The sequence below is a fragment of the Ranitomeya variabilis genome, chromosome 3, assembly GCF_051348905.1.
Source record: "Ranitomeya variabilis isolate aRanVar5 chromosome 3, aRanVar5.hap1, whole genome shotgun sequence".
NCBI classification, from domain to species: Eukaryota; Metazoa; Chordata; class Amphibia; order Anura; family Dendrobatidae; genus Ranitomeya; species Ranitomeya variabilis.
Window position 1 is genome coordinate 199,694,311 of NC_135234.1, and position 13,051 is coordinate 199,707,361.

At 44.4% G+C, this 13,051-nt stretch overlaps 1 protein-coding gene across 1 annotated transcript in view; it reads left to right on the forward strand.

Annotated features, from left to right (window-relative positions):
• LOC143817643 (synaptonemal complex protein 1-like) overlaps positions 1–13,051 on the forward strand; it is a 446,817-nt gene that overhangs the window by 119,000 nt on the left and 314,766 nt on the right. The window contains exon 6 of the mRNA XM_077299136.1: positions 5,818–5,885. Coding sequence (XP_077155251.1) covers positions 5,818–5,885 — 68 coding nt within the window. The remainder of the gene's footprint in view (positions 1–5,817; positions 5,886–13,051) is intronic.

The window sequence follows — 13,051 nt, forward strand, 5'->3', positions numbered from 1 at the left end:
TGAGCGCTCTAGTAAGCCGATGATATGGATATTATTCCGTCATAGTCTGTTCTCAAGATCGTCCGCTTTCTGCTTCCATGCATTTATAGAGCCGGCTACTTTTGTCAGTTTAGCCTCCACCGGTACATAATTGTCCTCCAGGCGAGATACCCGTGATTCAACCTCTGTGATACGACCCCGCATGGATTGCATGTCTTGTCGAAGGCGCCCCACCTCAGAGTGCACCTCCTCTATCTTTCCAGTAACTGACGTCCTAGTCAGAGATATAGCTTGCATCAGTTGTTCAGATGCTTGTTTCAGGGTCAAGTCCTCCTGATCTCCACGCCCCTCATCATCAGAAGCATAGTTTTTTGATTGGTTTTCAGGTATGCTCACAGGTGAGGGACTATTCTTTTTTGAGCGCACACTGTCAGGAGGATCCGTCCGTACATACTTTCTAAGTTTTTCAGCTGCGCCTGAATTTTTGGAGCGGTTCATGTTTAATACTGTAAAGTCAAATTGTCCCTTCAGCAAGATATAGCCACTGCCTGGTTAATGTATCAATATGTCACAGTGCACACACAGCCAGTAAAGTCCTCCCAGCAACACCTGGCCGAGTCAGTGTTATATTGCAGACCCCACGTTATAAATTCAGAGTAGGGGAGAGTCCAAGAGACAGTTAATAAATGTGGGCTCCACTTCCCAGCAGCTTGCAGGGTATACTTAATGTAGCCGGCCGTCAGTGAGCCGTGGCAGACTCTGTGCCCACCGACAGGGCTGCAGGGCAGGGGGAGGGAGTCTCAATGGCGCCAAAGCCAGTCGGCGCTATGCGGTGCTTTTTGGTATTAATGAGGGGGAGCACGGGGTCCGTTTCTCAGGACTCACACCGCGCAATCCCCCTCTCTTACCTTGATTGGCTGTGCCGGTATGCAGCCAGCTCTCTCATGAGCCGCGGGGCTCCAGCGCACGTAGCAGGGAAGATGGCCGCCGCCTCCTGCCGATTCTGTCCTCTGTCTGCGCGCCCCAGGAGCTCACCCGACCAGAGCCGCACCTTGCGCACCCTCAGAAGCCGGGGACCCCCAGGCACCCAGCGGAGCACAGCGGTATCCTCAGGAACCCTCCCGGGCAAGTATATGGCACGATGTGTGTCAGGATTATGGGAGCTCCAGCCAGACACGTCCGCACAGCTCCTCTACATCGCCACGCCCCCTAAAGTGCATCTTTGTTTGAACAATATTTTACATGTATTTGTAAGTGAAATTACAATATTTGTAAGTGAAAATCAGGAGTGGGTCAAAAAGCACAGAAAAAGTGCATGTTTTTCTATTAAAAATCATACCTTTCTTGTTAAAATCTATAAGGTCCTTTTGACTAAATACAGTAGTTCTTAGTCCAATATTCTGATTAGGTGCACAGTGCATGTTCAGCGTAGTCGAGTGTTTGACTGTTTGTTTTGAAATATGAACTTGCCTTACACATTCAAAAATCTTCTAATAAGTCCATTGACATATTTTTCATATTCAGAAACATACTTATGCAGATATGAATTATGATTGCTTGATTGCTTATTCTAATGTAGGATTTCAAAGGGTTGGCAATATAATTTATGATGAATATATAGCCATAATTTATAAAATACTGTATATTCGGAGTGCACACACAAAGTATCTTCGAGGTACTAGTGGAAAGGGAGTGGGATCCCAGTATGCATCCAGAGAATTATTCACTGCACAATACACTGTGTTCCAAATTATTATGCACAAAGAGTTTAGGAGTGATAAGGTTAGAATTTTTTTGTTTGTCATTTAAACTCATTGATGGTGATGTGTGTCAGGGCTCTTTATGTCACTGAAAGCAATTGCAGATACCTGTGCAAATTAGTTTGGCAGATGTGTCCAAATAAAGGCAAGACTACTTAAGAAGGCTGTTCCACATTATTAAGCAGCCTACATTTTTGGCCAAAATGGGAAAGAAAAAGTATGTGTCGGCTGCTGAGAAGCAACAAATTGTGGAGTATTTAGGTCAAGGCATGACTACAATCAACATTGCCAAGACACTTCATCGTGATCATCGCACAATCAAGAAGTATGTAGCTGATTCCCAGCACACACGTGTGCGTGCTGATAAGGAAAAATTGATGACCCTTTCCAACAGGCAATTGCGTAAGGTTAAAAGAGCAGCTGCAAAAATGCCTGGTCATAGCAGCAGACAAGTTTTTGAAGCTGCTGGTGCCTCCAACGTCCCCAGAACAACGAGATGCAGGGTCCTTCAGAGGTGCATAAGCCATCCTGTCGACCACCTCTATCCACTGCACACAAGCAGAAACAGCTCCAGTGGGCCAAACGATGCATGAAGACTGACTTCCAAACTGTTTTGATGACCGATGAGTGCCGTGCAACGCTCGATGGTCCAGATGGATGGAGTGGAGGATGGCTGGTTGATGGACACCCCATGAAAACACGGCTAAGGCGCCAACAAGGAGGAGGTGGAGTAATGTTTTGGGCTGGAATCATGGGGAGAGAGATTGTCGGCCCCTTTATGATCCCTGAAGGGGTAAAGATGAACTCCATAATCTATGTGGAGTTTCTAAAAACACTTCCTGCCATGGTTCAAGAGGAAGAACCGCGCTTTCCGCAGCAAGATCATTTTCATGCATGATAATGCACCGTCTCGTGCTGCAAAAAACACATCTGCATCTCTGGCTGCTATGGGCATAAAAGAGGACAAACTTATGGTGTGGCCACCATCTTCCCCTGGCCTCAACCCCATTGAGAACCTCTGGAGCATCATCAAAAGGACTGCCTATGATGGCGGGAGGCAGTTCACATCTAAGCAACAGCTCTGGGAGGGTATTCTGTCCACATGCAAAACAATTGAACCATCCAAAAACTGACAAATTCAATGGATGAGAGAGTTCAGAAGCTTCTTTCGAACAAGGGGTCCTATGTGCAAATGTAACATCACCTAGAATAAAGTTTTCACTTGAAAACTGTTTGATTTCATTTTGTAATAAGCTGATAATGCTTATAACTTCACAATTGACCTTTTTTTGTTCAAAATAAAATAAAAAAAAGGTTGAAAAATCTGCTGTGCATAATAATTTGGAACATGCATTTTGAGTGTTTATTTTTTTTTTAAATATACTGTTTTCATAGGCAGTTTGTTCCAAAACATTGCAATTATATTAGAATAGTAGATGACTGGAAAATAACAATGACTGCAATTCAGATAGGTAATTTAGAGAAAATATGAGGAAATATTATTTGCATAATAATTTGGAACACAGTGTAATTTGGTTAATTCCGAAGTGATAAGTTTATTTATATACTATATAAATATATATATTTATTGTGTACTCTGCAACATTTTGAAAAAGATTTGAAATGTCAGTCTGTTAGGGTATGTTTCTGCGTTCAGTATTTGCTGCGTACAGCCGCAGCGTCCAATCCACAGTGGCCAGATGTTTCAGCATAGTGAAGGGGATTTTATTAAAGGGAACCTGTCACCCCCAAAATCGAGGGTGAGCTAAGACCACCAGCATCAGGGGCTTATCTACAGCATTCTGGAATGCTGTAGATAAGCACCCGACGTATCCTAAAAGATGAGAAAAAGAGGTTAGATTATACTCACCCAGGGGCGGTCCCGGTCCCGTCCTGGTCCTATGGGTGTCGCCTCCTATCTTCATCAGATGACGTCCTCTTCTGGTCTTCATGCTGCGGCTCCGACGCTGGCATACTTTGTCTGCCCTGTTGAGGGCAGAGCAAAGTACTGCAGTGTGCAGGCGCTAGGCCTGTCTGACCTTTCCTGGCGCCTGCGCACTGCATTACTTTGCTCTGCCCTCAACAGGGCAGACAAAGTACGCCTGCGTCGGAGCCGCAGCATGAAGACCAGAAGAGGACGTCATCCTATGCAGATGGGAGGCCCCGGACCGGACCTTGACGCCCATCGGATTGGACCGCCCGCCAAGGTGAGTATAATATAACCTCTTTTTCTCATCTTTTAGGATACATCGGGGGCTTATCTACAGCATTCCAGAATGCTGTGGACAAGCCCCTGATGCCGGTGGCCTTAGCTCATATACGATTTTTGGGGTGACAGGTTCCCTTTAAATCCCATCTCCACTAAGCATTCAAAGACACAGGTGGCAGACCTGCATATACCCACATGCGGCGCATCTTTATGGACCGCAGCATGTATATTTATTTGGCGGAGATGCTCCGTCTCCGCAAGATAAATATCACAGTCTATGTATAGGATGCGGTGATTCCGCATGGTTCAATGAACACATGCGGAATCACTGCGCGTACAAAAGTCAGCGCACACTGAAAGTGGAAACATACCCCTACTGTCGCATTTAAAAGGCAATTATCTATACATGAAGATACCACCTGAATTTATTCTAATAAACATTAGATCAGCATTAACAACAAATTATGGTAAATGTGCAGTGAATAGCTTTCTAGCCATAATCTACGACCTCGATTCATCAAGATTGATGTTTTTCATGCCAGTTTTTATGAGAGGGCATGGTGAAGTCACAAGGGTCCGATTAGTTAAGAGGCACATATCTGTTAAGGCTACGTTCTCACAAAGAGCTTTTGCCAAGTTTTTGACTGCAGGATTTCTGGACCATTTCTGCACCTATTATTTAAATTAGGTTACTTGTGTTTTTTTCATTGCGTTTTTGTGTGTGTTTTTTTTAACATGCGTTTCAATTGCCATGGAAACGCATTTAAAATGCATGTGTGTATTTTACCTGCTGATTTTCCGCATCTAGTGAAAGTCTATGGATAAAATCCACACAGAAAGCTCAGCGTTACCCGCAAGAGAAGTTGACACGTTACGGATTTGAAACAGTCACCGCATATCAGTTTACGCTGAGTAAAGTAAAAGCACAGTGGCCATGACATTTCTAGAAATCTTTACTAGAACTGTAAGACACTGCATTTTTGACTCTCAAAAAATACACATCATCAAAACTGCACCAAAAGCTCATTGTGGGAATGTATCCTAATAAATCATGCGCGTTTTATATGTGGCATGGGATTCAACACAAAGTCAGGGGCTAGAGTAAGATTTGTGACAAAAGGTACACCACAGCTCACCATACATTAGATGAGTGGTATGAAAATGCCAAACAACAAAATTTTAGCTCAACTCCATTTTGTGCAAAAAATATCTACAAGTTTTAAAGTGTTTTACTTCAGATTTCTGGTCAATCACTCTATATACCGTATTTTTCGGACTATAAGATGCACTTTTTTCCCAAAAACTTTTGGGAAAATTGGGGTGCATCTTATAGTCGGAATATACTTACAAATACTGTGGCTGCAGCCTCCCTTCCCAGGTTGGTGAAGCTCTCTGTTGCGGCGGTGGACTGTTGGGCGGCTGTGGTGGCGCTCTTTGGGACAGAGGCGGCGGTGGTCTGTGGGGCGGCGAGGCTCCGATGGCATTTCGTGAATGCCCGGCTCCCATGCAGATCCATTCCTGTGATGCGGTCGCCTTCAGGAAAATGGCCACCGGGGGCGGTGCATTCTCGTATTCAGATCTCGGCAAGCCATAATCATCAACATTAACAGAAATAAACACTTGAAATAGATCACTCTGTTTGTAATGACTCTATATATGAGTTTCACTTTTTATATTGAAGAACTGAAATAAATTAACTTTTTAATGATATTCTAATTTTGTGAGAAGCACCTGTACATTAAGTTAGCTAATGGGTTATTGGTGGGAATGTTCACTTTTATTTCATGCCTTTGTATTTTGATTTTGTATTTTATTTCTAATATTAATTATATTTTCTTTAAAATCCTGTTCATTTACTTTGGTTTCTAGTTTGAAAATGGAAAATTGAGATTACATTTGGAAGAAAGTATACATGAAAATGAAGATTTAGTAAAACAGTGAGTGATACTAAAAATGATATGCAAGAAGACATAATCACACACTTAAATGTATTATATGTGTAGTTGCGGCATGCCCAATTATTTTTGGGTGATTAATATCAAGTTATGAGACAACTTTTGGCAACTGAAGCATCTCCCACTGATTCTCTTGCCAAGTTTCCACTGTAAGGCCCCCTTCACATGTCTGTGTTTCCGATACGTGTGGTGTCCTTTTCACACGTACCAGAGAGACATGCACATGCACACCCATTGCGATCTATGGGGCTGAACGCATGTCCATGTAACTAAAGGGTGAGTTACCAGTGTGATGTGTAATGGCCACTCTCTGCTCTCCTGATCTCACTGCAGTGCTATGTTGGACTATAACTGACACATCTGCAGGTTTCTCTCCGCTTCAGCTACCATCTCACAGGCAGACTGGGCTGCGCCTTACTACTGAGCATAGATAATGTATGAATTGGTCCTAAACATAATGTAAGATATAAATTGACGTACCATGTGTGGCTGCTATCCTTTGAGGATTTAAATTTCACTCACACATAGCAATACTTCATAGATAGTGTAATATTAACTATCCTAACTAATAAGATGTGTAATGTAAATATTTCCCTGATTATTTTTCTATCAGCAGTGCTCCAAGCCTTATCATTCTGGGATTCTGTCACTACTTTTATTTTTGCCCATTGTCTGTATATGTATTATATGTGACTTTTTCAATAAAAATATGTTTTTTTATTTTTAGGTTGCATGGACTCCTGTTACCCTGTGTTTTTGCTTATATCTGAGTTGTTACAAGTGTTTGGGGCATAACATATGGTTAAAGGGAGCCTGTCACCCCCAAAATCGAAGTTGAGCTAAGCCCACTGGCATCAGGGGCTTATCTACAGCATTCTGGAATGCTGTAGATAAGTCCCCGATGTATCCTAAAAAATGAGAAAAAGAGGTTAGATTATACTCACCTGGACAAGCGGTCCGATCCCGTGGGCGTCGTGGTCCGGTCCGGGGCCTCCCATCTTCATAGGATGACGTCCTCTTCTGGTCTTCACGCTGCGGCTCCGGCGCAGGTGTACTTTGTCTGCCCTGTTGAGGGCAGAGTAAAGTACTGCAGTGCGCAGGCGCCGGGTAAGGTCAGAGAGGCCCAGCACCTGCGCACTGCAGTACTTTACTCTGCCCTCAACAGGGCAGACAAAGTACGCCTGCGCCGGAGCCGCAGCGTGAAGACCAGAAGTGGACGTCATCTGATGAAGATGGGAGGCGCCAGACCAGACCACGAAACCCATCGGACCGGACCGCAGCGGGGACAGTCCCTGGGTGAGTATAATATAACCTCTTTTTCTTATCTTTTAAGGATACATCGGGGGCTTATCTACGGCATTACAGAATGCTGTAGATAAGCCCCTGATGCTGGTGGGCTTAGCTCACCCTCGATTTTGGGGGTGACAGGTTCCCTTTAAATAGATATATTTTAAGATGTTATATTCGGAGTATTTTCAGAATGGGCTGCAAAATTGTTGCAATACAGCAGAGCTGTTAGTGCTGTAGCAAATTTGTTTGTAAAAGACAAAGCTCAGTTCTACTGTTCTGTGTTAATTACATGTCTCAGCCTGGTAACGCCACCTTTTATTTAAAATAATCTCTGGAGACAGATTCTCACGTAGATCTGTGTCCAGCCCATAGTCCTGATCAACTCATTTACATATAAGAAAAAATGTATTTCTCGGAAAGAAGACATCAAATCGCACATATGAGGGTATCATTTTATCTAGCTTCCTTTGACTTAACCTGTTCATATAGATAGGGTAGGTGGGTTGATACTGACAGATTCCCTTTCAGTGTCTACATCTTTTTAAATATTTATTTTTACAAAATTCAACCCTCCTTCCCAAAAATTACATAATACAGAATGCTAGGTAGGCACACATAACCAAAAAACCACCACCTGTAACAGGTCACTGTTTTGGCGCAGCATGTATGGATGTAAAATTTGACTAGTGAAACAGGTGTGCAAATAAGTATTTTTTGTGTCACCTACACTTTGTGAGGCTGACTGTCACAGTTAAATGTCTGAATTTTGAGGAATTTTCTTTAAAAAAACAAACAAAAATAAAACGTATATACTCGAGTATAAGCCGACCCGAGAATAAGCAGAGACCCCTAATTTTGCCACAAAAAACTGGGAAAACTTAATGACTCGAGTATAAACCTAGGGTAGGAAATGCAACAGCTACTGGTAAATTTCAAAAATAAAAATAGATACCAATAAGAGTAAAATTAATTGAGACATCAGTTGGTTAAGTATTTTTGAACGTTCATATTGAATCAGGAGCCCCATATAATGTTCCATACAGGTCATGATGGGCCCCATAAGATGCTCCATGCAAAATACGCCCCATATAATGCTCCATAAAGTTTATGATGGGCCCCATAACATGCTCCATATTAAAATATGCCCCATATAATGCTGCACAAAGGTTAATACTGGCCCCATAAGATGCTCCCTAGAGACATTTTCACCCTACAATGCTGCATAAAGGTTAATAATGGCCCCCATAAGATGCTCTATAGAAACATTTGCCCCATACATTGCTTCATAAAGGTTAATAAGGGCCCCATAAGATGCTCCATAGAGTCATTTGCCCCATACAATGCTGCATAAAGGTTGATTATGGCCCCCATAAGATGCTCTATAGAAACATTTGCCCCATACATTGCTTCATAAAGGTTAATAAGGGCCCCATAAGATGCTCCATAGAAACATTTGGCCTATATAATGCTGCATAAAGGTTGATTATGGCCCCATAAGATGCTCCATAGAAGCATTTTCCCCATATGCTGTTGCTGCGATTAAAAAAAATTGACATACTCTCGTCGCTCAGGCCCCCAGCACTTGCGTTATTCACCTGTCCTCGTTCCCCCGCCGGGCGCAGCTCCATCTTCTGCATCCTCTGCAGTGATTGTTCAGGCAGAGTGCGCGCACTAACCATGTCATCGCGCCCTCTGACCTGAACGTCACAGCCAGAGGACGCGGAAGACGGAGCTGCGCCCGGCGGGAGAACAGGGACAGGTGAATAGCGTGCAATGCTCACCCTCCCCATTATACTCACCTGCTCCCAGCGCGGTCCCTGCTTCTCACTGACAGATGGTCTCTGGGTGCTGACAGCTTCTTCCAGTGTTGAGTGGTCACTGGTACCGCTCGATAATGTAATGAATATGCGGCTCCACCCCTATGGGAGTGGAGTCGCGTCCATATTCATTACTTTAATGAGCGGTACCACGTGACCGCTCAACACAGGAAGAGCTGCCAGTGCCCGGAGACCATCGGAGATGCAGGGACCACGCCAGGAGCAGGTGAGTATGTGACAGCTGCCGCTCCCCCGCCGACCCCCTGGGACAGTGACTCGAGTATAAGCCGAAAGGGGCACTTTCAGCCTAAAAAAATGGGCTGAAAATCTCGGCTTATACTCGAGTATATACGGTATTTTTTTTTTCACAAAAAGGATTGCACAAGAAAAGCAAAAACTTAGTACAATCACTTATGCAAGCAAACTGTCGCTGATTTCAGATTTTTTTTCTGTAAAAAATGTAGTTCTGTTTTCTAGTGCATTAAAGGGAACCTGTCATTACAATGCTGTCCGGACCCTTAACTGACAGCGTGATAACCTGGAGAAAATTAACTTGATTCATCCTGGGAGCTGCCAGCTTTTAGTCATAGAGGTGTGCCTAGAGCAGTATAGTGAGCTGCTGCTGTAAGCATGCCCCAGCACTTTTATTGACAGCTTATTCTGCACTGATGCACTGCAAAGCGAGTTGTCAATCAAAGTACCGGGGTGAGCTTACAGTTGCCACTCGCAATGCTGTTAACGGTGACTGAAGCCCCACCTTGCAAAGCTCTGTGACTGAATGCTGATGGCTCTCAGGAGGTATAAAGTTAATGTTCGCCTGGACACCAGCCTTTCAGTAAGATGGCAGGACAGAAATTTAATGCTATTAACCTGCAGATTAACCCCATATTTGCAGATTAATATCATGTTAGGACATGACAGGTTCCCTTTCAGAATGAAGAAAAAAAAAAGTATAATTGTTGGTAAAATGTAGCAGGACAAATACCAGCTAGGAAGCTACACTATATAACTGAATAATTACATTGAGTCTGGCACTGTTGCTTGCGAGGAGCTATGTCTGTTTCCTACCCTATCAATTTCATCTTTGTATTATCCACAGATAAACTACCCCCCTCTTCACCAGTAGGGTTGAGCGACTTTCATTTTTTTAAGGTCGAGTCGGGTTTTGTGAAACTCGACTTTGTCCAGAGTCGAGTCGAGTGCAGTCAGCCGATTATCGCTAAAAGTCGGGGATCGACCGAAACACGAAACCCAATGCAAGTCAATGGGGAAGCATAGTCGGCAGTGAGTGGAGGCCAGGAAAACACCTACAGTGCCCATTTTAATGCCAAAAACATCCACTCTTGTTTCTGAAGCTTGTCAATCTTAATTTACTTTATAATAATAGTTGGGCATTGGAACTTGGGGGTCATTTTGCAAAAGTTGTGGAGGGTAGGGCTGGTTCAAGCTTTTAGTGGGCCCAGGAAACGTGGACTACGTCACGGCGGTGGAGCAGTGAGAGGTAAGTATGTCAAGTTTGCAAGTGCTGTGATCCTAAGCAAGCAAGGAGGCCCCCTCGTTGGCATTGGCACTGGCACAGGGCCCCTCAAAGTACAGCGGTGTGTTTGCACGGCGGGGGCGCCTCCCACCAGCAGCGACACTTTTGCGTACTCTGAGGGGCCCTGTGCCAGTGACGTCGCCAACGAGTATGCCCCCCCCACCTGATGAAGGAACCTGCACTTTCATCTGCACCTTCCTCTTTGTCCCTGTGTAAGGTGGTATAACATGCGGGAAGGGGAACCTTACTTTCAGCAGGGTCAGATTCTGGCTGTGTAGAGTGCAAGGGGAATGTAGTGGTCTAGGTCAATGTACCAGCAGACTCATCTAGCAGTGGCTGGGGAATGGGCAGGATGAGGAGGAAACAGATATAGGGCCAAAGAATAAAGTAGGCTAAATGCAGTTCAAAATTGGTAACAGGACTAAACAGGCGGCATTGCTTTCTTGAGTGGAGTAGCAAACCCAGGAGCAGCAGACACTGTTTTAAGTGCCCAAACACACTAATAGGCCAGTGCCCGGAGACCATCGGAGATGCAGGGACCACGCCAGGAGCAGGTGAGTATGTGACAGCTGCCGCTCCCCCGCCGACCCCCTGGGACAGTGACTCGAGTATAAGCCGAAAGGGGCACTTTCAGCCTAAAAAAATGGGCTGAAAATCTCGGCTTATACTCGAGTATATACGGTATTTTTTTTTTCACAAAAAGGATTGCACAAGAAAAGCAAAAACTTAGTACAATCACTTATGCAAGCAAACTGTCGCTGATTTCAGATTTTTTTTCTGTAAAAAATGTAGTTCTGTTTTCTAGTGCATTAAAGGGAACCTGTCATTACAATGCTGTCCGGACCCTTAACTGACAGCGTGATAACCTGGAGAAAATTAACTTGATTCATCCTGGGAGCTGCCAGCTTTTAGTCATAGAGGTGTGCCTAGAGCAGTATAGTGAGCTGCTGCTGTAAGCATGCCCCAGCACTTTTATTGACAGCTTATTCTGCACTGATGCACTGCAAAGCGAGTTGTCAATCAAAGTACCGGGGTGAGCTTACAGTTGCCACTCGCAATGCTGTTAACGGTGACTGAAGCCCCACCTTGCAAAGCTCTGTGACTGAATGCTGATGGCTCTCAGGAGGTATAAAGTTAATGTTCGCCTGGACACCAGCCTTTCAGTAAGATGGCAGGACAGAAATTTAATGCTATTAACCTGCAGATTAACCCCATATTTGCAGATTAATATCATGTTAGGACATGACAGGTTCCCTTTCAGAATGAAGAAAAAAAAAAGTATAATTGTTGGTAAAATGTAGCAGGACAAATACCAGCTAGGAAGCTACACTATATAACTGAATAATTACATTGAGTCTGGCACTGTTGCTTGCGAGGAGCTATGTCTGTTTCCTACCCTATCAATTTAATCTTTGTATTATCCACAGATAAACTACCCTCCTCTTCACCAGTAGGGTTGAGCGACTTTCATTTTTTTAAGGTCGAGTCGGGTTTTGTGAAACCCGACTTTGTCCAGAGTCGAGTCGAGTGCAGTCAGCCGATTATCGCTAAAAGTCGGGGATCGACCGAAACACGAAACCCAATGCAAGTCAATGGGGAAGCATAGTCGGCAGTGAGTGGAGGCCAGGAAAACACCTACAGTGCCCATTTTAATGCCAAAAACATCCACTCTTGTTTCTGAAGCTTGTCAATCTTAATTTACTTTATAATAATAGTTGGGCATTGGAACTTGGGGGTCATTTTGCAAAAGTTGTGGAGGGTAGGGCTGGTTCAAGCTTTTAGTGGGCCCAGGAAACGTGGACTACGTCACGGCGGTGGAGCAGTGAGAGGTAAGTATGTCAAGTTTGCAAGTGCTGTGATCCTAAGCAAGCAAGGAGGCCCCCTTGTTGGCATTGGCACTGGCACAGGGCCCCTCAAAGTACAGCGGTGTGTTTGCACGGCGGGGGCGCCTCCCACCAGCAGCGACACTTTTGCGTACTCTGAGGGGCCCTGTGCCAGTGACGTCGCCAACGAGTATGCCCCCCCCACCTGATGAAGGAACCTGCACTTTCATCTGCACCTTCCTCTTTGTCCCTGTGTAAGGTGGTATAACATGCGGGAAGGGGAACCTTACTTTCAGCAGGGTCAGATTCTGGCTGTGTAGAGTGCAAGGGGAATGTAGTGGTCTAGGTCAATGTACCAGCAGACTCATCTAGCAGTGGCTGGGGAATGGGCAGGATGAGGAGGAAACAGATATAGGGCCAAAGAATAAAGTAGGCTAAATGCAGTTCAAAATTGGTAACAGGACTAAACAGGCGGCATTGCTTTCTTGAGTGGAGTAGCAAACCCAGGAGCAGCAGACACTGTTTTAAGTGCCCAAACACACTAATAGGCCAAATGCAGTTTAATATTTGCTACTGTAGGCCAAAAGCCAGAAGGTAGAAGCTCAGCTTTATTCAGTTGAGGACAACACCAGGCAGGGGCAGACACAGTTAGTAGGCCGGAACCACCAATCTTTTAAAAAA